The sequence below is a fragment of the Marmota marmota genome, unplaced genomic scaffold, assembly GCF_001458135.2.
Source record: "Marmota marmota marmota unplaced genomic scaffold, marMar, whole genome shotgun sequence".
Classification (NCBI taxonomy): Eukaryota; Metazoa; Chordata; class Mammalia; order Rodentia; family Sciuridae; genus Marmota; species Marmota marmota.
Window position 1 is genome coordinate 2,913,286 of NW_026000130.1, and position 25,935 is coordinate 2,939,220.

Here is a 25,935-nt window from a genome sequence, read left to right on the forward strand (position 1 = left end):
AGAACTGGGACCAGTCAAGGTCAAGCTCTTATAGGCAGGGAGGGGAGAGAGGGCCCCTGGGGGACAAAGCCCCGACTCAGCAATGAGCCCTCGAAACAAAAGCCAGCGCTGGCCACAGCCCCAGTGAGAGGTGTCAGCAGCTCTGGGTTCAGCTGGGAGGGGACAGATCAGGTCACCTCCCCCAGAGACGGGCATGGGGAAGGGGAGCGGTGCAAGGTCTGCCTGAATCAGCCCCACGGGGCCCCTGAGCGGGGCAGGAGTCCGAGCAACTGGCCGAGGAGCCCCAAAGCATGGCCAGCTGTGTGACCTTGAGTAGGTCATTTCCCCTCCAGTTGTACCTATAAAATGGGATGGAAATAAACTCCATCTGTGGGCCATGAGGCTGCGCACCTTCTTGCCCGGTGCCCCGTAAGCATTGATGGATGTCTGTTCCTTTCCCCTTCCCATCCGTGTTTGACTTCCAGTGGAGCAATCAGGGCAGGCTGCATGTTGGAGGTGGCATTCTGGGAAGCGTGGAGAGGATTCGCACAGGGTCAGATGGAAAGAGGGGCATGAAGAGCTGGCGTACAAAGGTGGGAACTTAGAGCTGGTGGCCCAGCACAGAGGTCCCAGAGGGAGTGAGCGAGGCCGAGGTCTGGCCAGAGCCCCAGACGACTCTACAGGCAGGAGCCAGGAGCCGATGGTTATGAACATGCTCCACAGGCGTAGCACCTGCCGCACCCAGGGGGCAGAACTCCCCGCGGACATCCCCCCCACACCCTGCCTTCTACCTCCCAGAGAGGGAGGAAAGAGCGTGGCTGGGAATCACGTCACTCAGGGTGAAACCCAGGCCTGCTCTTGCCATCTGGGCCCCCTAGAGGATACCTGAGCCCTGCTGGTGCCCGCAGAATGGCAACATCCACCGCTTCCTGGAGGGGTTAAAGCAACCCCATCCTACGCATTACTTGGAGGAAAGAAAAATAAAAGTTAAGACTGCAGGCTCAGCGGGGCGCAGTGGGGCTCACCAGTGATTCCAAGGGCTCCGGAGGCTGAGGCAGGAGGATCGTAAGTTCAAGGCCAGCCTCAGCCACTTATCAAGGCCCTGTCTCTAAATAAAATATAATATAAAAAAGGTCTGGGGATGTGGCTCGGTGGTTAAGTGCCCCTGGGTTCAATCCCCAGTACAAAAAAAAAAAAAAAAAAGACTGCAACCTCGTGTTCTTTGTGCATAAAATGAGTGCAACAGGTTGAAGGGGTGTCACCTGAGAGGGGTGTGGTGAGGATACAGTTCTTGTGTGAATCACTGGTGCACAGCGTGTGTCACTCCCACCATCTTTGTCATCGTCATCACTAATAGTAAAGGTGCTTATTAAATAATTACCGGTGAAGAGCAGGAGCACTTAGCTTCTGAGAGCTCAGAGGCCGGCAATCCGAGAGGCCAGCTGGGATCCTGCAGGGGGCGGGGAAGCAGGTGCGTGGTGGACAGGGGTCGCCTCCATTTCCCGTCTGTCCGTCCGTGGGGTCCATCCCAGAGACTCCGCCCTCCTAGTGAGGATGACAGGCACCCAGGCTGTGGAAGGCCCAGAGTGGAGGTACCCAGCAAGGCCACTGTCCCTTGTCCCCGCCCCCGCCCTCTGGGATGGCACCTGGCCAAGGGGGCATGGAACTCCTCCAGACGGCCTGGCCAGCAGCGCGGACCTGTGGGTGGCCCCACCGCGTCTCTCGGCTGCGGTCCAGCATCTGTCCCCTCTGTGGTTCCGCCTCGGCCACCCCGGCCTTGGCCACCCTGGACCCCCAGAGAAGCGGCAGCACCGTGTGGAGACCCGATCCGCCACCCACCCCACCCTGGCTGGACAGCTCTCCCGCCCCTCTGACCCCCGCGGAGAGAGTGCACATGGCAGGAAGAACACCCAGCCTCTTGCTCCAGGCCTGCCTCAGTTTCTCCACTTGGGAATGAGGGAGTTAGGCCACTCGGCTTCTGTCACCGGCCACCCTGTTGGGAGTCTTTGCTGCCCTACTTGAATCGGGGCCCTTTGTCTCTCAGTCCCCTCGTGTCCCTGGCTAGTGTTCTTCACTCTTCCCTCTCCTGATCTGGGTCCCCCCACCTGGCACCCCACTTTCATCATGGTCCATTCCAACAACCGTTCAGTCACCAAATCTTGACACAGAGCCCTCTGCAGGCCAGGCCCCACAGCAGGTGCCAGAGGTGACCAGCATGTGGCTAAACCTGGGGCTTCTCGGATGGAGGCGTAGGCCACCAGCTCTGTCCCTGGCATCTGAGGGTTGAGACCCGGGGTTCACAGAGGCAGGCCAGGAAAGGAGGGGTCTCTATGTGGGCAGAAGAGCAGGAGGCAGTCCCCAACGTCCAGCCTACCTGAGCCCAACAAGGCCTGACTTCCCACCTAGGATCAGGAAGTCAGGCTGCAGCTGAGGCCAAGGCCAAGGTCAAGGTCAGACAGCGAGAGCACCAGGCCCAGCGGCTGCCTGCACTGGCCTGGGCTCCCCGCCTGGCTTTCCTCGTCTTTGAAATGGTGGGATGGAAGGGCCCCGTGAGGCAGGTTGTCCTGGAGACTGGCACAGGGGACAGCGGCCAAGCACTGGGCACCGTGCTTAGCACAGGGAAGGCTCCGGGCAGTGCACCGGCCTGTGCTCAATGTCACAGGCCTTCTGCTGGGTGCAGCTCCATTAAGGACACTGGTGCTCACCCGTGACCGCAGACACGGAGGCCCCTGAGGACAGACTGTCCCCAAACCACGCAGAGCATCATGGCTGAGCCAGGACGCTCACCCAGGTCTCCTGCTGCCAGGGTCTCTCCTGTTCCCTGGCCCCGGGGACGGCCGTGGGGACCTGGGGGCCCATCCCTGGTGGGGGCTGTGGACAAGGAGGTGGAGAGCTGCGGACCAGGGTTTCTGCTGTGCGCTCGGGGTCACAATGGAAAGTGCTGGTCTCTGCAGTGACCCGGGCAGGGCTGGCCCCGGCCAGGCCCCGCTCCGGCTGCTGAGCCAGCTCCCGCTTTGTGCCCCAGACTATAGGGCCCAGTGTCTGCCAGATTATAAAATGGGGGGTCGGCCCTAGTCACCCACAGCACACGCCTGTCCTCCACCAGGAAGTGGCAAGTCCCCAGGTAAGAAGGAAGCCACCAAGAGCTGAGGGGAGGGGACGAGGGGAGGCCGGAGAGCCGCGGGTGGCCCCAAGGGCCAGGCGGGACCACCAAGATGAGAGAGGGGACGAGTCAGAGGGGGAAGAGACACAGAACTCTTGAGCAGAGAGTGACAAGAAAGGCAGGGGGCTGGGCAGACGGACCAAGAGGGAAGGGAGCGCAGGGAGAGACAGACAGGACAGACAGACAGAAGGACAGGAGAGAGGGGGAGAAGCAAAGATGGAGACCAACAGCAAGAAACAGGAAGAGAGAAGGAGGAGGAAACGCGGACAGGAAAGGAGGAATCCAGCCCCGGGGGAGGGGAGCTTGCCACAGAACGGGGGCAGGGAGGGCTGCGAGTCCCAGATGTGGCCCAGATGTCTGTCCCGCAGCGTGGCCGAGCGTCCCAGAGTGGCCACAGTCTTCCTGGAGGCGGGGAGGCTGGGGAGGGACCTACCCACCCCCCACAGAGAGCCCAGCAAGTGGCTGGACCCCAGGGTCTTCTGTGCCCTCGGGGGTCCTTCAATTATCTGCAAAATTGAAGGGAGCACCCCCTCCCTGCCTCCTCAGGGACCGTCAAGGCCTCTGTCACAGACTCAAAAGAGTCCATGTCCCCCTGCCGTGAGGAACCACTGGAATTAACCAAAGCCCTCCCCACCCAGCGCCTCCCCAGCCACGTCCTCGTTTTAGAACCCTGGACGGGCACCATCCTTCCTCTTGGGCCTCTGGGGCCCAGGGCCAGGCCGGCTTTGGCACCCACACACCTGCCCCAGAGAACGCCAAGGGAGAAGCCTGCGGGGGGACACGGGAGCCCCCGTCCTCTGAGCAGATGTTCACTAGGAATGTCCCGTGTGCTGGGCACAGAGCTGAGTGGGGAAGAGAGGGGGACTAGAGCAGAGCCAGCGAAGGGCAGGGCGTGAGCAGCCCAGGGCCAGGTCCAGCTGCTCGAGTTGAACGTGGAGCCCTCCTGCCTCGTGGCCCCGGGGCAGGGCACCTTCCTCTGTGGCCTCAGGGGGCTCCGAGAGAAGGATCCTGGATTCTCCAGGGGGATGGGGCGTGTGCCTGGGATTCCTTAAGAATCCCCAGATGCCATTTCTCCTTCTCTTCCTCTGGTGAGGTGAACTGAGATTGCACACGCAAATAAGTGTGCTAAGTGTGTGAGGATCTGCGGGGGGCCAGTGAGGCTGGAAGGGAGGCCGATAGAGGGAAGGGCATGGCCAGTGGAGGGGACAGCCTGGTCGAAGGCCTGGAGGAAAGATGTAGGACAGGGAGGGAGCCCAGGCGGGAAAGGCTTGGCTGGGGAATAGCCAGTGGGCCAACGGGTGCAGTGGGCCCAGCAGCTCAGGAGGCTGAGGCAGGAGGATCTCGAGTTCAAAGCCAGCCTCAGCCAAAGCCAGGCCCTAAGCAACTCAGGGAGACCCTGTCTCTAAATAAAATACAGAATAGGGCTGGGGGTGGGGCTCAGTGGTCGAGGGCCCCTGAGTTCAATCCCTGGTACCAAAAAAAGGGGGAGGGACAAAAAAAAACTCCGAGGCGCACGTTTCCAAGGAGAAAGAGAGGCAACGGGTTCAAAGGTGGCTGAAGACACAGCGAGGGGTAGGAGCGTGGGAGACAGCTTGGGGTGCCACACCTGGATTTGTGGAGGCCAAAGCATGCTCTCTGGGTTTTGCAGGAGGAGCCATGTCTCAGCCCACCAAGGCCTCGGCCACCGCCGCCGTGAACCCAGGGCCCGACGGCAAGGGGAAGGGGACCCCGCCCACAGGACCAGCCCCCGGCCCTGGTCCGGCCCTGGCCCCGGCAACCGTGCCCGTGCCCGTGCCCACGGCCAAAGCAGGGGACCTGCCTCCTGGGAGCTACAGGGTAAGGACCCGGCTGGGCTGGCCGGCTCGGTGCCCCCGCTGTCCCCTTCCTGTGCGGCCCTCCTCCCCCCTCCTCTCTCCCCCTCATTTCCCTCCTTACCCCTCTCCTTTCCCCTGTTCCTATTTCCCGCCCTTCCTGTCCCTCCTCCGTCTCTCCTGCAGCGCCTCCTCCTGCCCAGACACAAATGTGCCCCATCTAGAGGCCAGGAAAATGGTCAGGGGTCTCAGTGCACCTGGAAAGAAGGGACCCATCGAGGTGCTGTGACATGACAACTGAAATGTGCCACGTCCCCCGACAGGGACCATGGCCGTGCGGTCAGCCTGCACAGAGCCCGCTCAGAGCGAGTCAAAAGCCACGAGCAGAAAAGGGAGAGGGGCCTGTCCCTGGAGAGTCACCCGGGAAGCAGGGGGCCTCCTGGAGATGGGTCCTGGGGAGCCTGGATTTGGTTTGGACCTGGGGGCCAGAGCTGACCACCCTTGATTCATGATATGGCTGACCGTTATTTATGTAGGTTTATTCAATCATTAATTTTACTTTATTTGTTTGTTTGTTTGTTTTTGTGCCAGAGATTGAACCCAGGGGCTCTTAACCACTGAGCCACACCCCAGCCCTTTTCATGTTTCATTAGAGACAGGATCTGTCTGAGTTTCTTAGGGCCTCGCGAAGTTGCTGAGGCTGCCCTCGAACTTGCGATCCTCCTGCCTCAGCCTCCTGAGCCGCGGGGATGACAGGCCTGCGCCCAGCTTACTTTATTTTTAACAATGCAGCAAGCACCTGCAAGCCCACCACTCATGTGCAGGCCAGGGCTTGGTGGAAAGTCTCTACCTGACCTAAGGTTATTTTCTTATATTTTAATACATTGTTCCTTTAAAAATATGGCTTGCTTTTCATTTACTGAAATCTGAAGTATGTGATTCTCTGCGTTTTCTTTTTTCTTGTCACTTACTGTGAGATCCCTAGGGTTGAGCATCTCTGCAATTGTCCCTTTGGGTCTGCTGTATGACATGACTGTCACCCTCCTGCCAAGAACCCCACACCTGGTTGGCCCCCAGTCTTGTTCGGAAACAAAGCGGCTGGGAGGTGCTGTTTGCTTGACAAGGTCTCGCTGTGCTGCCCGGGCTGGCCTCAAACTCCTGGGCTCCCATGATCCTCCCTGCTCAGCCTCCAGAGTAGCTGGGACCACAGGGACACACCACCGTCCAGTCTTGGCTGGGGTGCTCTAATCCCTGACTCCCTGGACTCTAACTCAGACCTTGTCATGGACGGACCAGCCTGGAAGCGGAAGTGCTGGTCAAGGCAGCGGGAGCCCCTTTCTTTTACAGCTGGGGACTCAGGGGCTCAAGAAGGCAGGAAGCTGCCTCTGCTCAAGTGAAGGGCAACACCTTCCCGACTCGGGTCGGTGAGCGCATGACAAACCCAAAGGTGGGCTCAGTGAGGAAAAGTCAGATCGAGTTCTCGCCGGGGTTGTAGAGGGGAGCCTGGCCAGCATTTCCTATATCCGGGGCTGCAGATAGAGAAACAGATCAGGTTGGGCACAGTGGCACACATCTGTCATCCCAGCAGCTTGGGAGGCTGAGGCAAGAGGATCGTGGGTTTGAGGCCAGCCTTTGCACCTTAGCAAGACTCTGTCTCAAAATTAAAACAAAACAAAATTTTAAAAGAAAAAAAAAATTGGGGATATAGCTCAGTGGTAAAGCCCTCCTGGGTTCAATCCCCAGGACCAAAAGGAAAAAGAGACAGATCAGCCCAGACCTTTGGTGGAGGAGCCCTTGGCATTTGGAAGGGTTGGGTAAAGGGGACAAGGATGAAGAGAGGGAGAGAGACACAGAGAGACCCAAACCCCAAGCAGCAGTGACTGGGCAGTGTTGTTACTGGTGCTGCTAAGGGGCGAGCACAGGGGCAGACACTGGAGCCCCAACTCCGGGGTGGAGGAGGAGCAATCCAGGAAGGCTTCCTGCAGGAAGCGACATCTGAACCCAGAACATGCTGTCTGGTCCAGAACCTGAGTCAGCACCAGGTAGGTGCTCCAGGATGGGGGGTGTGGTAGAGAGCATCCCAGGCTGGAGGAACACACCAAGAAAGTTCTGGAAGGGAGGCCCAGGCGTGCCTAATGATGGTGCAGATCTTAAGTGGGGGTGGGTGCGGGAAGACAGGGTCATCTCACGAAGCATGGCTCCTGACGCTGTCCTGGGCCTCGTGCACACCCTGCTCCGATATGAGCACCACCTGCCTCCATCCGGGTGGGTTGGTTTGGACCTCACTCTGCCCCGTTCCCTCTTGCAGCTGGTGGTCTTTGAGCAGGAGAACTTCCAGGGCCGTCGGGTGGAGTTCTCCGGGGAGTGCCTGAACCTGGGGGACCGTGGCTTTGAAAGAGTTCGCAGCCTCATCGTCGCCTCCGGACCGTGAGTGTGGGCAGGGTGGGGACGCTCCCTCTGCCGTCTGTGGTCACAGATCGATGACATGATAAGAGAGCACGTTCTCCAGGCTCCCGCTCTGGGCCTGGCCCGTGCTACTGCCCCCTCTGATTTCCCACCCTCCACCACCGTGCCCAACCCGTCCCATCCCCAGCCATATTCTGTATTTTATTTAGAGACAGGGTCTCCCTGAGTTGCTGAGGGCCTCACTAAGTTTCTGAGGCTGGGTTTGAACTCATGATCAGGAGGAGACAAGCTTTTCCTTCCCATTTGACAGACGAGGAAACTGAGGCTCAGAGAGGTGCTCTGATTAGTATAAGGTCACACTGAGGGTGAGTCACGTCTGGGTTCCAAAGTCTGTTTCTACTGCAGAAGGAATCGGAGCCTATTCTGAGGGCAGGAGGAGGCCAAGAATCAAGTGTCCACTACTGTCCCCTTGCAGGGGCATCAGGCTGCCCTGGAAATAATAATAAGGACCAGCAGAGTATCCAGTAGGTCTCAGGCACTGCGGGAGGGCTTTACCTTGCTGGCCGCCCCTTGTAGTATGACAGAAGAGTGGTTCTTTTAGGCGGAAGGGGTACCAGGGATTGAACCCAGGGGCACTTGACCACTGAGTCCCATCCCCAGCCCTATTCTGTATTTTATTTAGAGACAGGGTCTCCCTGAGTTGCTGAGGGCCTCACTAAGTTTCTGAGGCTGGGTTTGAACTCATGATCCTCCTGCCTCAGCCTCCCCAGCCGCTGGGATGACAGGCGGGCACCACTGTGCCCAACCAGAAGAGCTATTCTTATCCTCACTTAAACTGGGGCTCCCAAGGGCTCAGGGCATTGGCCAAGGCCACCAGGTCGGCGTTTGACTCAGGTTGGTCCATCCTTCGTCAGGTCCCCCTGCCTGTTCTCACTCTAGCTTCTCTGGGCCTTGATGACCCCCACGGACAGCAGAAATGCCCGTCTCTCTGACGGACTGGCTCTCCCAGCGCCAGCCGCTGTCAGCTGAGGCCAGGGTGCTGGGCCATTCCCAGGACAAATCCCACGCAGCCCCTCTGCCCTGGTTCCCCACTCCAACCCCCCAGGGGGCTTGTTGAGCCTGCATTGAGAGCTTCTGGGAGATGGGTTTTGAGGTCAGACTCGTCCAACTCTGTCCTTGGCCTTGTGTGGCCTCAGCGCCTCATTGCTGAGTTGGGGGGAGTCATGAGCCCACCTCGCCCTGCCTGGGTCATTCTCGGGCCTGGAGGAGGAGATGCGGACCGGGGCCAGCACTGTGTGGGCATCCAGACATGGCGGCAGGTCCCCACCCCTGGCCCTGGGAGCTCCCCCAAGCCCAGGTAGGTGGCTGCAGGGAGGCGGGTGGGGGGGCAAGAGTGCCTCCTGTGCCCACCCCACCCCCACTGTGGTCAACAGCCTCAGCCCCACCCCGGCCCCCAAGCCCAGCTGGGAACAGAAACTGCCGGATGTGGCCAGCTTGGGGTTTCAGGCTGCTTTGGGGGCTGTGACTCAAACGCAGAGTATTTCACCTCAGAGACAGAGCTGGTGTCTGCTCTGTGCCCAGGGCTGTGCCCAAAGGGGACAGACATGGCCCTGTGGTCCACAGGGCTGGGTTGGGGCCAGCATGCCTGTGGGAGAAAAGGAAGGAAGGAGATGGAGTGGCCGGGGGAGGGAAGGCGTGCCTGCCTGAGATCTGACCCCTCCGTGTGACCTTACGCTAAAGATGTGGCCCCTGAGCCTCCATTTCCCTGTCAGTGAACTAAGATTCCCAGCCCTTCCTCTGCTGGCTCAAAGAAGCCATAGTGGATGAGAAGAGGCATTGACGTAGCTATTTAACATTTCCCATTCTTGCCGGGCGCAATGGTGCAGGCCTGTAATCCCAGCGACTCGGGAGGCTGAGGCAGGAGGATTGAAAGTTCGAGGCCAGCCTTAGAAACTTAGCAAGGCCCTAAGTAACTTAGTGAGGCCCTGTCTCAAAATAAAAAGTAAAAAGGGCTGGGATGTGGCTCAGTGGTTAGGTACCCCTGGGTTCAATCCCTGGCACCAAAACAAAAACATAAACAAAAACTCCTCATTCTTCTAACAAGGCCTCCCCGGGGGATGTGGGGGAGGGTGGCAGCACCACACGGTGTTGATCTCTCCTTAAGCTCAGACCTGCGGCCGCTTCCCTTCTCTCTTAATCATAAATGATGCTATTTATTATGACTACTCTGTCGGATCTTTCACACACGCCATTCAGGAGCTCACATCCTGACAAGGTAGTGACAAGATTTTCTTTCTTTTACTGCCCAAATGACAAGCAAGTCAGCGATCAGCTGAGTCCAGTGAAGTTGCCCAGGCTGGCCTGAAACGGGTGATACTCCTGCTTCAAAAGGGCTGGGGACGTAGCCCAGTGGTAGAACACCCCAGGTTCAGTCCCCAGAACTGAAAAAGAAGGGGGTGAAAAACATGAGCTGGGATTACAACCCAGGTCTGTTTCCAGATTCTCTGTTCTTTTAAAGGTTTTTTTTTTTTTTTTTTTTTTTTTAGTTGTAGGTAGACACCTTTATTTCATTTATTTATTTATTTTTATGGGGTGCTGAGGATCGAACCCAGGGCCTCACGCGTGCCAGGTGAGTGCTCTACCGCTGAGCCACGACCCCCGCCCCTGATCTTATATTCTTAACACTGACAAGCACCTTCTTCTAAGCCTCCCTCCCTTTCTGCCCATGCATCCAGCCAGACGTATAGTCTCCATCCATTTCCCTTCCCACTCTTCTTTGCATATACCTATAGATCAGTCCGTGCAGCCATCAGCCCATTATCTAGCCATTCTCTGTCATCCACTTGTCTATTCATCCATCCATCCATGCGTTCATCCACCCAATCTGTCTACCCATACACCCATCCATCATCTATCTATCTATCCATTCATTCATCCATCCATCCACCCATTCACCCATCCATCTATCCATCATCCATTCATCCTCCACCCATCCATTCACCCATCCATCTATCCATCCACCCATCCATCTATTTATCCATCTACCCATCCATCATCTATCCATCCACCCATCCATCATCCATCTATCCATCCATCATCCACCCATCCATCCATCATCCATACATCCATGTATCCATTCATCATTCATTCATCCATCACCCATTCATTCACCCATCCATCTATCCATCCACCCATCCATCCATCTATCCATCCACCCATCAATCTATTTATCCATCTATCCACCTACCCATACATCATCCATCTATCCATCTGTCATCCACCCATCCATCCATTTATCCATCATCCATACATCCATGTATCCATTCATCATCCATTCATCCATCACCCATCCATTATCCATTCATCTATCCAGCCATCCATCCATCCATCCACCCACCCATCACCCATCCATCACCTATCTATCATCCATCCATCCATTATCCACCATTCATCATTCATCCATCCATCAACCATCCATCATCCATCCACCCATCATCCATCCATCCATCCGTCATCCATCCATCCATCCATCCACCCACCCTTCACCTATCCATCATCCATCCACCCACCCATCCATTTCCCTTCCACTCCAGACCAGAGCTAGGGCAGATCCAACATAAGCCCACATTTTCAACTCTTTCCCTTCAGTTTTAGTGGTTCATTCCTCAGATCAGGACCTGAGGGTTGGTCCAAGATGACACATCATCACTGCCATCCTTCTGGGGACAGGATTACTAGCAGCCCCCAGGGAGATGATGCCCATGGCCATGCCCCTCAGCCCTCCCTTGTCCCTGGGAACTCCTGAACACTTAAAAACACATAGAAAGGTCCAGCGCCCCTCAGCCTTCTCCCCAGAACCATTGGCCCCTCCAACACAAACTCACCTCCCATCCTAAGTCAGGATGTGCAGAGAGATGGGGAAAGTTCCCACTGGACTTCAGATTCCTAATTAGTCCTCGTAAAGGACAAATGGCATGTCACACGTCACCCTCCTCTCCCACGGCCCCATACCAGCTCCTGGGCATCATCTCCGGGATGCTGGGCCAGTCTCTGTGAAACTCATATCAGTTTTCCTCTTAGTCCTGCGCCTCCGGGGCTATCAGCTATTTAATATGTCTCATTTTAAATGGTTTTGTTGAACACAAATAGATATATTTTAGAAGGACTTTTGAAGTCCTTTTATAAGTGGAAAACTAGTATCACTTATCATAAGTTAAAAAGTATCCATAAAAAAATATCACAAGGAGCAGGAAAGTGTCACTGTGATCCCCTTGCCTGCTCAGGACTGGGCAGGTGACCTGTTTTTCCTTTCTTACAAAAAGAGAGACTGGTGATTGTTAAAGGCTCATTAGCATGAGGGACTTTCTCTTTGCTGTTACCTGGATTTAATGAGATCTCTCTTTGGGGTCACTGGGCCCAGGTCCTTGTAATACTCAAAGCGTGTGTGAACCTTACAGTTGCAAAAGGTTTGCTCAGATAATCACACTCGATATCTCATTTCAGCTTTACCAAGTCCTGAAAAATAGGTATTTTAGTGTAGAGGAGGAACAGCCACCTGCCCCTCGTTACAGAGCCTAAGGGGTGTGTCCTAGAATGAACCCAGGCACCTTAGGCCACTGGGATGTCCCTCTTGGCCTCAGGGCTGCTTTGCCAGAGGAGAGGGAGGGCATGGGCTGACCTTTTCTCTGTCCCTCCCCCTCCCACATCCAGCTGGGTGGCCTTTGAGCAGTCCAGCTTCCGTGGGGAGATGTTCATCCTGGAGAAGGGCGAGTACCCTCGCTGGGACACCTGGTCCAGCAGCTACCGGAGTGACCGGCTCATGTCTTTCCGGCCCATCAGGATGGTGAGTGGGCTCCGGCACAGGGGCTGGGGATTTGGTGGCGTGGGTCAGAGGCAAGTCTGAGGTCCCCCTGTGACCTGGCAAGGGAAAGAGAGAGGGAATGGTGGACAGAGAAGCCTGAGGACCCTGGGTTGTCAGACACCCATGGGTTCCTGAGCTCATCCATGTGTCCAGCACCCGGGCACTCAATGTGGGCACCAGGCTTTGTCCCAGGAACCCCAGGCAAACACCACCTCAAAAGCAGGTGTTTTGCCAGGCACAGTGACGCACGCCTGTCATCCCAGAGCTCAGGAGGCTGAGGCAGGAGGATCGAGAGCTCAAGGCCAGCCTCAGCCACAGCAAGGCCCTAAGCAACTCAGTGAGACCCTGTCTCTAAATAAAATGCAAACTAGGGCTGGGGGTGGGGCTCAGGGGTGGAGTGCTGCTGGGTTCAATCCTGGTACCCCCAACCCTGCAAAAAGCAGGTGTCTTCCTCATCATGTGGAGATTGGAATCAGCCTCCCAGCGGTGAGAGATAAAGGTTTCAGTGTCTCCCTTGATTTTTGGAGGTGGCATTGTCATATCCTTGATGCCACCTTACACCCTCCTGGGCAGCTCTAAATCCCAGGGCCATCCCCAACGTCCCGTGGACAGTTGTGCCGTGGCTAACAAGGGGTGCCTGTGGAAAGGCCACCGGGGCTTCCTGGTAGTCAGCCTCCTGCCTTGGGAGTCGGAGGCGGTACGTGGAGCCAGCCCACGTGACTGTGGTATTTGCAGAACGCTGAGTCGACAGTGAGTCACCAAACCACCCATCTGCCTCACCGATGGCAGCCCTCTCCAAAGGTAACCGACTTTTGTCTTTCGCGATGGAAAATTCATGAGGAATTTTCATGACTGTGGTTGGCGGCTGCCCGCGTGCGGGGAGCGGCTGTTGGGCACCGCCACACTTACCTTCCCGGAGTCCCAGACACAGCCTCCCCTGACTTCCTCAGCCTCGAGGCTGAATTATCAGCCTTCCTAATGGACTCTTTGTAAGAATTCCTAGGTTTGTCTCCCCGTCATTGAATGGCCTCATATGACCATCTATGCCAGGGAGCTTGCTGGAAGAGGGGTCAGGGCATTTCCAGAAACTTCCAGAAGTCTGCTGGCTGAGGTAGTGGCACTGACATTTGGTGCTGTTAAAACTCAAAAGTTGGCCACTCTGCATGGAGATGTGCTGTCAGGATATCATACAAACCTGGGGTTGAATTTACAGTAAAACATTTTTTTAAAGAGTGTAAGACACGTTAATATTACATGGGTCACCTATTATGATTACAATATTTGTAGATATATTTGTTTACATAAATTATAGTATTAAAAATTATTTTTGGTACCAGGAATTGAACAAAGGTGCTTAATCTCTGAGCCACATCCCCAACCCATTTTTAACTTTTATTTATAGACAGGGTGTTCATAAGTTGCTAAAGACCTCACTAAGTTGCTGAGGCTAGCTTTGAACTTGCAATCCTCCTGCCTCAGCCTCTTGAAACCACAGGTGTGCGCCACTGTGCCAGGCTAAAAAAAACAATTAAAATTAAAATTAAACTTCAACAGCTCAAACCCACCCAAACCAATTAATTCCAAATCCCTGGCTACTTCGGCCAGGTCCTGTTCTAGGCCCCAGAGGCACAACATCAAGAGCCTTGTCCCCGTGGTATTCACACTATGCTCAAGAGGCAGCTAGTGGCCAGGTGCAGTGGCACATGCCTATGATCCAAGCAGCTCGGGAAGCTGAGGCAGGAGGATCGCGAGTTCAAAGCCAGCCTCAGCAACTTAGCAAGGCGTTAAGCAACTCAGTGAGACCCTGTCTCTAAATAAAATGCAAAACAGGGCTGGGATGTCCCTGAGTTCAATCCCTGGTACTGAAAGAGAAGAAAGAGAGGCGCCTGATGGAAACTTAATCAGTCTGTAGTCCCGCACCGTGGCGAGTGCTGTCCAGGCCACGCAGCCTCACGAGGAAGGTGAAGGGGGGAAGTTGGGGCTCTGATGCTGGGGGCTGGGACTGGTCAGGGAAACTGGCTCCTGAAGGTTGGGACCACATCGGCCATGAGAGGACCGAGTGTCCAGGGGTACTGTGTGCAAGTGGGGTGAACAGGGTGTGGCCGGGACAATAGGAACTGCCCGTGTGGCTGCAGCAGAGAGGGGGTGGCGAGGGGCAGCAGATGGAGGGATTCCAGCAGAGGACCGTCTTGCAGGCTCTGATTGGCCGGGTCTTGAGGGGTCTATTCTTGGGCTCACCAGCATCAGGGAGCCGTGGGCTGGCTTCACCTTCCTAGGACCCCAGGTCTGTAACAGTGACAGGTAATGGCTGTCACCATAAGGTGGCCACCGTGGGCTGGTGACCACACTGCAGGCATTTTTCACCGTGGCTCCATGGTGCCGCTGACCCATCCCTGCCTCACACCACACACTCACACAGCGAGCACTTGCCCTGCCACACGCCCACCACGCGCATGCGCACCTCCCACCGTCCCCTCTGCTTCTCCTCCGCCTCAGCCTCCTCCTTTTCCACCTCACACACTCTTATATAACCGCCAAGGCCCCCCTCCGATGTCCCTCTTGGGTGGGGCCTTCCCTGGCCCCTTTCCTGCCCTCTGGAAGAGGGAACTGACTTCCCTCATCTACAGTCTTTCACGGAGCCTTTCATAGAGAGATGCTCCTGCAGCCTGACCTTCTCCCGACGGCCAATAATACTGAATCAGCCCAGCACCCGTTTACTGAGCACCTACTATATGCTGGGTGCTTTGCCTGCCTTCCATGGAGCTCCCACAACAGCCCTCATGTTTGAAAAAACATAGCATAGCAACCATGTTTGAAAAAACAAAAACCAAGGAAAAAGAGGCTCAGAATGAAGGGCTTATGGCCACAGAGCAGGTCAGGGACAAGGCTGGGACTTAAACTCGGCTCTGCAGACATCAGAGACCCTTGAGGTCGGCGCTATTCCTGCTGTTCTTGCCCATCCACCTGGGCAGCAGCTCATCCCTTGGGCCTAGAAGAGCTCTTTTGAAAAGATGGGTGATTGCTGCCCTCAGAAATAACTGGTATGAGGCAGGCGCCGCAGTGCACATCTGTCATCCCAGCAGCTCAGGAGGCTGAGGCAGGAGGATCTTGAGTTCAAAGCCAGCCTCAGCAATAGCAAGGCACTAAGCAACTCAGTGAGACCCTGTCTCTAAATAAAATATAAAAAAGGCTGGGGTGTGGATCAGGGGTTACGTGCCTGGGTTCAATCCTGGTATCAAAAAAAAGAAATAATAAGTATGCTAAAAAAACAAGATCCAGGGTCATGGAAACACTGACAGGTAGTGGAAGTGAGCACCGAGTCACGTGGCCACCGCAGGGATTGGCCTCTGACACTGTTGCTGAGCCCTGAGTTGAGCAGGTACAATTCCCAGTCCCAGCCTGAGAGGACTGTAAGTCCATTCTACAGGTGAACAAACGGGGGCTCCGAAGGGCTGGGTAAAATGCCCAAGGTCCCCAACACATAAATATCAGATGTGGGATTTGAACCCAGACCTGTGTTCCCCTAGTGCCCTCCGTGACTCCAGGGTCAATTGGTAATTCCAGGAACCAGCTGACCAAAGGGCGTTTGACTGAGCTCCTGACGGCGGAGGGACACGGATTTCTCTGAAAGCTTTTGCACTTCACTGGCTGTGTGTCCTTGATCAAGAAAGGTGACCTCTCTGGGCCTCTGGGCCCTCGATCACCATAACAGAAATAACAAATGCATTTTTGAGCATTTAGCGCAAGCCGAGAATCGTGCTCAGTGCTTTGCATGGATGGATTCACGCCACCTTTGTGTTACCCAGTGTCACAGGGGCTGACGGCTCCTTTTCACAGATAAGGCAGGTCCTTCCAGGCCAGGTAGCGGTGCTCTCTGGAGACTCGGTCCTCCCTCTCCACGCCCGGAGGCCCCACTAAAGGTCCCCTCGGCTCCTCCCTACTTCGCGTTGCCGACCCAGCCTCTCCCCCGCAGGACTCCCAAGAGCACAAGATCAGCCTGTTTGAAGGAGCCAACTTCAAGGGCAACACCGTGGAGATCCAGGAGGACGACGTGCCCAGCCTCTGGGTCTACGGCTTCTGTGACCGAGTGGGCAGCGTGAGGGTCTCCAGCGGGACGTAAGCACCTTCTCCAGTCCCCGCCCCAGGCCAGCGCAGAGGGCTCCAGGGCTCCTGGGGAGGCCACGCCCCACCCTGGACTCCCAGGGGGTGCCCCATGGCGCCAGCAGGGCGCTGTTCCCCTGGGGACCCAGGGACTTGAAGGATTCCATGTCGGGTGATTGGTTCTGAAAAGCTGGTGATGGAGAAAGGGACGTTGCTGGATCAGAGGGGGACTAAAGGACTCCTGGGGGGCGGTCAGAGCTGGCGTGGATGCAGGTCAGCCTGGGGGCAGGGCACCGCAGGGAAGCCTGAAGCCCCTCAAAGGGGCAAACCTGTCAGGAGAGGGTCTTGACCACCATCCAATGTGCTGAGGGTCCCCGTGAGCCCCTGTTCCTCTCTGAGCGTCACTCTTGCCCCCTGAACAATGGGTAGACAAGACTTCCATCTAAAAGGGAACTTTCTGCTTCAAAGTCCCAAGTGTTAAAGATTTCCAAGCCAGGCACGGTGGCACCCGCCTGTCATCCAGGCGGATCAGGAGGCTGAGGCAGGAGGATCGCAAGTCCAAAGCCAGCCTCAGCAAAAGTGAGGCCCTAAGCAACTTAGAGAGACCCTGTCTCCAAATAAAATACAGAATAGGGCTGGGATGGGGTTCAGGGGTCAAGAGCCCCTGAGTTCAATCCCCATCACTAAAAGAAAAAAGAAAAAAAAAAAAGATTTCCAAACAGAGGGCTCCACCAGCCTATGTTCATGAGAACACAGGGAAGGGCCAAGGCCCAGAGAGGTCACCTTCTCCATCTCCCTGCCCTCCAGCCATCAGGCCAGGCGCCCTGGTCTCCTCTGGCAAATGTGAGCCTCCTGTCTCTCCACCTCCAGATTCTTCCCAAGATCCCACAGTGGTCTATGGGAACTTCTTCTTGTTCGTTTCTTTTCCCTGAAAATGGAACCCCGTCTCCCAAGCCACCTGAAATACACTGAGTCTCTCCAGAGAGGGGGGCACTGCGGTAGGACACGGCCCAGGGGACAGGAGCAAAGAAAGCCCGGTTCCTGTCTCGGGAAGCTTACCCTGCCCAGCAGGGGAGACCCCAGGTCCCCGTGAGATGGTGTCCAGAGATGCCAGGAACAGAAGGCTCAGATAAGACACCCGCGCTGCCAGAGGTCAGAGGGGGCAGGACAGTTGTGGGGACCGGGCTGTACATGCTGCGGGGGAGGGCGGGCAGGGGTTTATGTGCAGAGGCTGAAGCTTTAGCAGACTTGAGAGATGAACAGTGTCCAGGAGAGGCCACAGGCATGATGATGGAAGTCAGGAATGATAATAATAAGTCTTTAGAGTGTTTACCACAGAGTAAGCCCTGGGCCGGCCCCTTTAAATGGGTAGTTATCACATCCTCATCAGCAACCAGTGAGGGAGGTGTGTCTCCACCCCCACCTCCTGCACGGTGCCATCTGCACCTGGATTCTCACAGCCTGTCAATGGCAGAGCTAGGATCTGAGCCCTGGCGCGTCTGGATTCCAGAGTGTGTTCCCAGCCTCACTTATGCACAAAGGAAACCCATCTTGTGAAACCAGGCTCTCCCTCTTGTTCAGCTCAATAGCAACCAGTCCCTAAGCCCTAGACACACATATTAATCCCATTCTTCCCTGAGCCCCGGGTTTCCATGTCCAGTGGATGAGTATTAGTCTCCTTACCCCCCACAGGCAATGTGCTTAGCAAACACTGTAGGTGTGGCTTTTCCATCTGACCCCAGAACACACTTCATAAACCAGGCACCAGCAGCCAGATGCCATGGTTATGCCTGTCATCTCAGTGGTTCGGGAGGCTGAGGCAGGAGAATCACAAGTGGGAGGCTGAGGCAGGAGGATTGCAAGTTGGAGGCCAGCCTCGGCAACTTAGACCTTAAGCAACGCAGTGAGACCCTGTCTTAAAAAAAAAAAAAAAAAGAGTTGGGGATGTAGCTCAGTAGTAAAGCACCCTTGGGTTCTGTCGCAAGGGGGCAAAATTGCAACATAAGCAGTCGAGGGGAGAAATAAAGAATATCCATGCTTTATTCACTCAAATCACTCTATACAGTTTCACTCTATAGGTTCTTAATCAAGAAAATAACAATCCTTAATGCTAGGCACTGCAATAGACATGATCAATTCACAGCAAACAATTCTAGATTACTTCTAAGCACTGCAAAACACACTTGATCGTGACAGGCTAGTGACAGACATTCCCTCTGTGTGCTAAGTTCAAAAGTCCTAAGCCTTAGGCTTTCCGTCCAGCAGATGCACACTCACTCAGACCGCCGTGATCAGGTCTAGAACCAAGGCAGGCTTTTCCTGGTGTGGAGTGGACGACCCGTTGAGGAGGGGGTCGTAAGGAGGAGTTGCTCTCTCACCAAGGTCCAGACAAGGCGGTAGAGTTTGAGAGCCGTGAGGATCACGCAGAGGCTCAGGAGATGATGACAAGGGATGGGCTGTCAGGTCCTCATCAGGCTCTCCAGCTTCAGTGCATCCTTGTTCTGGCTGGCTGAATCCCTGCTCATTTGCTCTATTATTTATACTAAATTTTAGGGGGTTTTTTGACCCCCCTTTCCATCCTTATCAGCTACCACGGGATTTCCCAGGGACATCATTTACTACCCTGGGGTCAGAAGCATCTGGTCTGGTGGTCACCACCAGGATCTTCTCGCCTTTCCCTCTTATCAGGCGAGGACAGCCTGCCCGGGGCTTCACTGTCTTCATGGGGGTGAGGGGAAGTGACTTGTCGGAGGCCACCCTGGAGGGCTCTGTGGTGTGCCTGGTGAGACTGCAGGTCAAACTGGAGATTTTAAAATGGAGTGGCTTAGGCTCAGGCCTCAGGCCATCCTCGCAGGTTCAATCCCCAGAATCAAAAAATCATAGAGCAATAAACTAGCCACAGGCCACTTTCCGGAGGAGGGAATGGAGGCGAATCAGAGAAGTGAAGACCTTGCTTAAGGGCGCACAGCAGAAAGGGGCGGGGCCAGGTCAGAAGAGCGGCCCCCAGGGCTGAGGGCAGCTGGAGACCGCGGCCGCTCTCCATGCTGCCCCCCTCCATGCTGCCCCCTGCCTCTTCGCAGCTGGGTCGGCTACCAGTATCCAGGCTACCGCGGATACCAGTACCTCCTGGAGCCCGGCGACTTCCGCCACTGGAATGAGTGGGGAGCCTTCCAGCCGCAGATGCAGGCCGTGCGCCGCCTGCGTGACAGGCAGTGGCACCGCGAGGGCTGCTTCCCCGTGCTGGCCGCCGAGCCCCCCAAGTGCAGTCCGCTCTGCACCCTCCCGCGCACCCCCCCCGCCCCCGCCCCGCTCCATGTCCCGGTCTTCCCCAGGCAAATAAAAGTTCCTAAAGCCGAACGTCTCCTGAGTCTGTGAGCCCAAGTGTGTTGCAAGGTCCCCCTCGGTTGCTACACGGTGGCTTCCTCTTAGTCCCAAAATAGAAAGAGCAAATGAGGCAAAGGGGTTTTGTTTGTTTGTTTTTGTGGTACTGGGGATTGAACCCAGGGCTTTATGCAAGGCAAGTACTCTACCAACTGAGCTATGTCCCCAGCCCCAAGCAAAGTTCTTTCTACACATCATCCTGGTATATCTTTCAGACTACTCTAGGGGGTTGGAGGAGTTAGGATCATTCCATTTCACATGTGAAAAAATTGAGACTCGGAGAGGGGAAGCGACTCGCCCTAGGTCACACAGCTAGCAAGTCTAGACTTGAAGCCAGGCACCAAATCTGTGTTTGCAAACTCTGGGATCTTTCGTGCACCACCTCCTTGTTTTATTGTATTTTATTCCATCGGAATACCACCTGGTCTGTTATGTACTCAGGATTCTTATTTACACAGACTTACTGTGTTGTACCTAAATGCACAGGTTCGTAAATAAAACTTTAGAGCACTCCAGGTAGTAGACCATCAGTATCAGATACCAGAGATAGAAAGCAATCCTATAAATAAATCAAATACAATTTAAAGAAGAACTGAGTTCTCAGCAGACACCACTGCCCACCCAAGCCTCTGAGCCAGTGCCCTACTTGCTCCCTGGATTAGCAAGCATCAGAGAAGAATTCGAAAGACACTCGCCCACCCCACGCCCACCCCCATGCCTGATTCAATCAATGAAGATCCAACATTGTGTTTGTGTGTCTGTTTGGTGTTGTTGAATCCTGGTCCAGGTCCCACCCGGAGCCATCTCTGTTGGAAGTCCCCACCAGTGGTTATTGACTCCTGTGTCAACAGTGGACAGTAACCATAGATCCATGCAGGAAGCCTGGGGGGTGTTGCTATGGAGCTCTCCCGGGAGGAGGGAGTACCTAAAGGACGAAGCTGGAGCTCGCTTGGTGGAGAATGAGGGAGAACAGCAGGGTTCTCGCTACCCCATATGACACTTCTGCACAGATGATAGAAAAGATGTCTCGAACTCAAGACATTTTACTGTCATCTGCCAGAAATTATTGATATGGATCTGTATTGTCTAGAACATCACTATGGCACCTTGTACTGTGCCCAACTTGCACAGCTGTACTTGGCAGCCCTGCAGCACCATGCGTGAAAGGATGTGTGAATTCTCTTCCTTTGTTGGATGCTGGGAAGTGTCAGGCAAAGAGCTTCTGTCCCCAGGGTCTCATTCTTTCCATTGGTAAAGTAGCAGCTCAAATGTCCTTCTAGCCCCAGGACTCTGAAGCTGGGATTCTATGGTTCCAAAGCCCCACGAGACTAAGACTCTGTTATTTAGCTCTAATCTTCTGTGAGTCTGGTTTTAAAGTCAAGCTACAAAAGATTCCCATCTCAAGTTTTCCCTTTTTTTTTTTCCGTGTGTGGGGGTATTAAGGATTGATCCCAGAGGCACTTGACCACGGAGCCCCATCTCCAGCCCTATTTTGTACTTTATTTAGAGACAGGGTCTCACTGAGTTGCTTAAGACCTCACTGTTGCTGAGGCTGGCTTTGAACTTGCGATCCTCCTGCCTCAGCCTCCCAAGAGCCGCTGGGAAGACAGGTGTGTGCCACCATGCCTGGCCTAGCCTGAGTTTTCTAAGGTTTTGAAAAAACAGAACTGTGTTTTTTGATCATCAGAACTTTTATTTTATGCATCTTCTTTTTTAAAATATATATATATTTTTAGTTGTAGTTGGACACAATACCTTTATTTTATTTATTCGTTTTTATGTGGTGCTGAGGATTGAAGCCAGCGCCTCACTCATGCTAGGTGAGTGCTCTACGCTGAGCCACAACCCCAGTCCCTATTTTATACTTCTCAGAAGAATTATTTTGGACTTATTTAGACAGCACAGTTTTCTTTTCAGTGTATCAATCTGGTGGGTCCTATAAAAAGAAAATATGCAAGAAATGTCACCCGTTAAGTTAGTCCTAAGACTTCTTTGCTGTCGTAGTGCAGAGCTCCTGGATTGCTTTCTACTGGGGGACATCTTCATTTTCTCCTGGGCGCTAACCTGGGAAAACAGGGGCCTAGCAGCACGGCTGACACAAGGCGCATCGCTGGCCAAAACAAACAGCAGACAGGACGGGAGGAAGGAAGAAAGTCATTATTTTTTATTTAATGTATTGTTTTGATAGCAAGTTGACGAACACGGAACATGTTGTCATCAAAACAGAGAACGTTTAAAATTAGAAGCAAAAATAAGCAATAAACCTGAAAGAAACCAGTGAAAAACAACACATCCAAAGGCCTCAGTGAGTGTCACCGGGGAGCAGTACCCCTGCTGTCCCTGCCTCCATCCCAGTTCCAACCAGCCCTCGAAATGGCAGCAGCTGGAAAATAGAGCCACCACATAACCCAGCTGTACCACTCCCCGGTATTTACCCTGGAGAATTAAAGTCACCTTACTACAGGGACACAAGAGTACCAGTGTTAATAGCAGCACAAATCATGGTAGGCAAAGTATGAACCAGCCGAGGAGTCCATCACAGGGTGAATGGATAAAGAAAATGTGGTGTGCGTACACAATGGGGGTGGGGTTTTTCTGTTGTTTTTTTTATGGTACCAAAGATTGAACTCAGAGGCACTCCACTACTGAGCCCCACCCCCAGCCCTATTTTGTGTTTTATTTAGAGACAGGGTCTCACTGAGCTGCTTAGGGCCTCGCTGTGGCTGAGGCTGGCTTTGAACTCACAATCCTCCTGCCTCAGCCTCCTGAGCTGCTGGGATGATAGGCATGTGCCACTGTGCCCGGCCAGAATGGGGTTTTATTGGGCCATAAGGAAGCACAAAATTAGGTCATTCATAGCAAAATGGATGGAACTGGAGAACATGATTTTGAGTGAGATAAGTCAGAATCAGAAAATTATCTTTATGTTGTTTATTTTTCCTCATTTGTGGAAATGAAGGAGAAAAAAAAGGGATATCATAAAAGCAGCAGGGAGACCATTATGATGGAGGAAGGGGGCAGGGAGGGAGAGGGCAGGGAGAGGAAGGCGTCAGGGAATTGAGCAAATGATGTTTTATGTAGATGGGAGCAGGCCGCCACGAAACCCACCATCTGTATAAAATATGGGGTGATAAAAAAGGAGGGGGCCAGGGCTCAGAGCTAGAGCGCTTGCCCAGAACACGTGAGGCACAGGCTTCGATTCTCAGCACCACATAAAAAATAAAGTATTGAAAAAAAAAAAAGGAGATACATTAGAAAAAAGAAATATGGGACCAGCTCCCACCTGAAGCCGAGCTACAGAAACCAAAGATCAGTAACATTCTTGCCGTAAACTAAAACTTCCAGTTTCAATTTCATCAGGTGTTCAACTAAAAACAAATAAAGTGCTGTTGGGGGAGATCTTGGAGGAAGAGCTGGGATTGCAGGTGCCCACATGTCCCCCTTCTTGGGAGCTTCACCACGGTGGTTTTGCCCAGGCAGGGACTTTGCCCTGGACACCGGCCTCAGAGCTCCATGCTGCCATGTCTCAAGGCTCTCTTCCCAGGTCCCAGATCTTTGAGTGACAGGCCTCTGGGAGGACAAAGCATCGGAGTTACAGGACATCCGTTCCTATCCATGGTAAGAGACGGCCACTCACAGTCTTTCAGGCACTGAGGTATGACCCAAGGACAGTGTGTGCCTAGGCTACGGGGACAAGGGGACCACTCCCGAAGAGATCAGAGGCACTGACCACTACTGAACAGACAGTGGATGCTGATGGACACACAGCAGCTGAGTTTCAGGGGAAATCCGTGGTTCTGGGGTGCCCCGGGCATTCTAAAGGGATGGGCATCTTGTTGAGAGTCACGTTGCCAGGACAACCTATCCCCTGGGGCTGATACCCAGGATCCAAGAGTGACAACCTGGATATCCAGCTAGGAATAGAGAGTCCACCTCCCTCTCCCCTCACCTCCTGCCCACTGTGGAGTCACCTCCTGCAGCCAATGTGCTGGAAACGGGGAGAAAGAGGCCCAAGCTCAGATTCCTGATGGAGCCTCTGTTTTTCCACCTGTTCGATGGAAGAGATGGTCATAAATCCTCAGAAGCAGCAGAGAAGAGTCAATGATCAGGTTGACCCTAACACTCAAGAGTCAAGTGCACAGTAACTGCATAAAGCAAGTGTAGTTATTGAAACAGCATCTGCATCGTCTTCTCGAACATCCGAGCCGGGACGAGTTTTAGAATTGATGTGTTTTCTGCTACAGTGATACTTCATGCCTTTGACAGATACTGATCCAGGACCTTCTAAGTGCCAAGCGCTTCTAAGTGTCTGCGATCTGGAGAAACAGGTTGGGGGAGAGGACGGAGGAGGCCCCCATTCTGGGTGTCGCCGGGCTGGCGATGCAGACAGGAAGGAGCTCTTTCATCTTCCTTGAAGTCACATCAAATTCCTGGACTGTGTGGTCCAGGGTCTAATCCATGTGTGAGTGGGGGAGGTTAGGGTTCCTCAAGGAGTTGACAGGCAGATTGAGTCCCGCATGGTGGGCTGAGCTGGAGGTCTGGGAGGAGAAGCCCCAACTCAGACATCAAAGAGCCATTCTGGTCCACCTTTCTTTCCCCTGATGCTGACAGCTGCCTGTTCTGTCTTCCAGACATCTCTGGAACTAGAACACTTCAATCCCTCCCTGGGCTGGCTAACCTGCCCTGGATTCTTTCTTTCTTATCTATTTATTTGCTACTGGTGATTGAACACAGGGGCACTCGACCACGGAGCCAGGGAGCCACGATTCCCAGTCTCACTGAGTTGCTTAGCACCTTGCTGTTGCTGAGGCTGGCTTTGAACTCGAGATCTTCCTGCCTCAGCCTCCTGAATCGCTGAGATTGCAAGCGTGCATCCCCACACCCGGCTGCCGCGGATTATTTCAACAACCTCCCAAATCATCTCCCTGTCTGCTTCTCCATGCAGCAGCCAGAGGGGTCTTTGCAGAAAGCACAGCTAACCACACCCTTCCCCAGGAACACCTTCCCTTGTCTCTCTAGGCTGCAAGATAAAGCCCTAATTCCTTCCCCTGACCATGAAGCCTTGCGGCATCCAGCTGTGCAGACCCCTCTGATCTCTTTTCACCTCTACCACATCCTGTCCACTCTGCACTTCCTGCAAGTCCTCCTGCTCACCTCCTTCCTGCGATGCCTTTGCACCTGCATCTATCCACCCACACCCAAGCTCAGGCGTCAGTTTAAACACCCCTGGCTCCTTCTCCCTGGATCAGGTCCCCTGGCTCCAGCCTCGACTGGTGCACTGCTCACTTTACTGGGATGTCTTGCTGGAGGATCCAGTTTCCCCCATTTGGTGGCAGGGCTCCACTCCCCTTGTTATCTGCTGAATTTCAGCTCCAGCATCGAGGCGACCAGCAAATGCTGTTACTGCAGTGCTATTAAACAAACACCCTCATTCTGACCGCTTTTCTTTGATCTCCATTTCTTTACCCACAAAACAACATGATAAAAGATTCCCTGTTAGTTTTTAAGGTGTGTGCCCATCGATCAGGCACAGGAAGTTGCTAATATGCTCTCAATAAATACTATATGATGTTGTTTTTATTGATTCTAGACCAATAATGACCTGCTCCCTGGAGGCAGTGGATTTCATTTTGTCAACCTGAGCATCTCCTACACGGCAGGCGCTGTTTATGGGACACAGGAATGAGTTTGGACACGTGGTCAAATTACTGTCTGTGTGCCTTGATTTTGTGTGTGCATGTGTGTACGTGTTTGCTGTTTTATTATCACAGAAATTCACTTTAGGTAATATACACATATATGCATATGGTAAAAAAAGTTAAAAGAGAAGAAAGGTCTACTGTGACAAATTAGTATGTATCCCTTTCTCTCCTTTCCATCAGGCATTCAGTGGATATACATATAATGCATTGACAAGTCTATTGTTTTCTCCATTTTGCAGATGAAAACAGACACAGGAGTTATAGATCTTAGGCTCAATTGAGATTTACCAGCCGGGATTTTTTTTTTATTTTTTAATTTTATTTTATTATTTTATTTTTTATTTTTATTTTTTGAATTTTTAACCTTTATTTATTAGTTTTCGGCGGTCACAGCATCTTTATTTGTATGTGGTGCTGAGGCTCGAACCCGGGCCGCATGCATGCCAGGCAAGCGCACTACCGCTTGAGCCACATCCCAAGCCCCATGGATTTTTTTTTTTTTTTAAACCAGGGATTAAACCCAGGGGACTT

General features: G+C 53.8%; 1 protein-coding gene across 1 annotated transcript; it reads left to right on the forward strand.

Annotated features, from left to right (window-relative positions):
• The first annotated feature begins 4,796 nt into the window (after positions 1 to 4,796).
• On the forward strand, positions 4,797 to 19,696 carry Crybb1 (crystallin beta B1). Its single transcript, XM_048784884.1, has 5 exons — positions 4,797 to 4,978; positions 7,262 to 7,380; positions 12,070 to 12,202; positions 16,194 to 16,336; positions 19,402 to 19,696. Exons 1-5 carry the CDS (start codon positions 4,799 to 4,801, stop codon positions 19,694 to 19,696), a joined length of 870 nt encoding a protein of 289 aa, XP_048640841.1. The 5' UTR covers positions 4,797 to 4,798.
• Positions 19,697 to 25,935: the final 6,239 nt, after the last annotated feature.

What these genes read in the sequence shown, in the direction of transcription:
- Crybb1 (XM_048784884.1), top strand. Translation starts at nt 4,799, where the DNA reads ATGTCTCAGCCCACCAAGGCCTCGGCCACCGCCGCCGTGAACCCAGGG. An exon ending in CTTTCCGGCCCATCAGGATG is followed by an intron (nt 12,203 to 16,193) that starts GTGAGTGGGCTC and finishes TCTCCCCCGCAG; the next exon opens with GACTCCCAAGAGCACAAGAT. An exon ending in GTGAGGGTCTCCAGCGGGAC is followed by an intron (nt 16,337 to 19,401) that starts GTAAGCACCTTC and finishes GCCTCTTCGCAG; the next exon opens with CTGGGTCGGCTACCAGTATC.